At 40.0% G+C, this 2,215-nt stretch overlaps 1 protein-coding gene across 4 annotated transcripts in view; it reads right to left on the bottom strand.

Moving 5' to 3' along the window:
- Positions 1-2,215, bottom strand: part of FAM107B (family with sequence similarity 107 member B) — a 108,516-nt gene that overhangs the window by 20,695 nt on the left and 85,606 nt on the right. The window contains exon 1 of one of the 4 annotated variants that reach the window (XM_019509533.1): positions 1,264-1,338. The exons of 1 other annotated variant lie outside the window; for it this stretch is intronic. Coding sequence is in view for 1 of the 3 variants with exons in the window: in XM_019509531.1 (XP_019365076.1) it covers positions 958-976 (19 nt within the window). In the remaining 2 variants the exon portion in view is untranslated. Of the gene's footprint in view, positions 1-957; positions 1,079-1,263; positions 1,339-2,215 lie in introns of those variants that run through there. 2 more of the 4 variants (XM_019509534.1, XM_019509531.1) reach the window with 2 other exon arrangements.

The following is a 2,215-nucleotide window of genomic DNA, read 5'->3' as shown; positions in this document are numbered from 1 at the left end:
GGGGGGGGGGGGGGAAAGGAGAGAAAAAGAAAAAGGCTGTGGTGTACATATAGCTACCATGTTATGTTGGTATTTCAATGCTCGTATTACACATTTATAAATAAAATTGACAATGGGTACATAAGTAGGGCCAAGGAGCAAATTACAGCAGCTTCTTATACTTTGCAAAAACAGCATTACTGGGGAGGGAAAAGGGAAGAGAAGTGGAAAGCCACAAACTAAACACTTTTCTCCTCAAAATGTTTTCACGTTGTGAACTTTAATACTAGATTATTTTAGGTATCACATTTTATAGACTTCTGTATTGAGGACCCAACTCAGCAAAGCAACAAAGCACTTAGCTGAAGTCTGCTACATGAAAAGGACTGCACATACCTTTTCCTGGTTCAGAGCTCAGAGCATGCATTTCAAGATAGTGAGGTATCAGAAATATTTGAAACAAACTGCTATATTAAATAATGAGTGGCATCCGTGTTAACTCCCATCACCTACTCCTGGGAAGCTCATTTTAAGAGCAACAGGAGAATGGTAGTTCATTTAGATTAAGAGTCCAATAGTACACACAGGGCTTTGCAACAGAAGCACGTTTTTTCAACAATACAATCGGCATTTTTTTAAGAATTCATTTAATTTGGAAAATATGCCCCGAAACCTACAAATGAAAATCTGCTTCTGGATCACAGTTGAATTCCAAATAGAATATTCCAAGTTTTGATTGGAAATTTTTAAGCTTCACACCATATAATTCACTCTGTGTAAACAAACATAGCTCTGTTCACTTGGAGCCAATAAAACTACAATGGATTCATACCACGCAAACTTGACTCAAAGTTACAAAAAGCTTAGCATTGTCATACGTAGTCACAACGTTAAAATAAGGACTTTTCTTTAATCATAAGGTAGCGAGTGAGCTCCAATTCTGAAATAATTTGAACGCGACTTTCAATACTTCATTACCTTTAGCAGTGTCAGTCATGGGACACACAATTCCTGCATTTCAAATGAAACACCTTGGGCCAAGTGTTCTGTTCTTGTTACAATCACAGATCCCCGCTGGGGGAATCTGGCAACAAAATACTTGCACGAGAGAGTGAACAACTGATTTTAAGAACTAAAATCTCAAAGCGTACAGCTGTTTCGGAGAGAAACTGATTCAACATTATATACATAAAAAATACAGCCCTTGGTCTGGCTTGCTTTGTTGAAGAGCCGAACACTACAGATTTTTTTCATATAGAACTAGTAAGTAGTGGCAAGACTCACCACCTTTTTCTGGAAGAACAGCTGAATCTCTCCCTTTAACCAAGGCACAATGTGATCTCCTTTATTCTATTACTCAGTATGGTTACCATAAAACTGCATCAGTTTCTCCCTGGTTAATCATTAATCTGGGATGATTTGTGTATTTATGTTGGCGGGTTCAGCGCTTGGGTCAACATCTGCTCTACGGGCCTTATTCAAAGTCCATGGGAGTCAATGGAAGAATTCCTAGTAACAAATGAACTAAAAGTGGAGTCCCAGTTTTAGTGCCAAGATTATTCTGGATTTGTACCTGTGTAGACACATCTGAATTAGGCTCTTTGGACACTTTTACATGTGCTCTGGGGGTGGGGGTGCTGCCATGTCTCCTGTATCAGATGGCGAAGGTGCTTGAAAATGGCAGCGGGGGGTACTTGAACTAAAGCTCATTTCGACAAGCTTCAGTTGGAGCACCCCATCATTTTTAAGTGCAGGGACACTGATACATGAGACACAGGAGGCTGTTGGAGCGTAGCAATTGCCACGGTCCTGCAGACTTGATTAATTGAGTCTTCTCCAACACACTGGAATTCGTGTTTCCGAGCAGCCTCCGCGCTTGTGTATAAGCACCTTTTTTCCCCCTTAAATAACTTATATCTGGATCACAGAGCTAATTCCACTCCATGCATTTCATGCATCACCTGTTGGATTTAGTGGGAGTAACCACCCCTGCACAAGTAGAAGAGTAATGGCTTTAGACTCAGCTCATCAAGGCAGGGGTGGGTAGGCATGTGCGTATGTTCACATATGTGTACAGCAGTCAAATCTATAGCTTCCCAATACTGGCTGGGACCTTTCTGTGTTAACTTGAGTAATGTGCAACTATAGTAATTGCAGTAGTGCAAAACCTGGCTATGGCTCCACACCTGTGAAAAATCCTTTATTGATAAAAAAAAAAAAAAAAAAAAAAAAAAAA

This window comes from Gavialis gangeticus, unplaced genomic scaffold (assembly GCF_001723915.1).
Source record: "Gavialis gangeticus isolate Ggan-Ray unplaced genomic scaffold, GavGan_comp1, whole genome shotgun sequence".
Lineage (NCBI taxonomy): Eukaryota > Metazoa > Chordata > Crocodylia > Gavialidae > Gavialis > Gavialis gangeticus.
The sequence above is the reverse complement of the archived record's forward strand: the minus strand, read 5'-3'. Positions and strand labels throughout refer to the sequence as shown.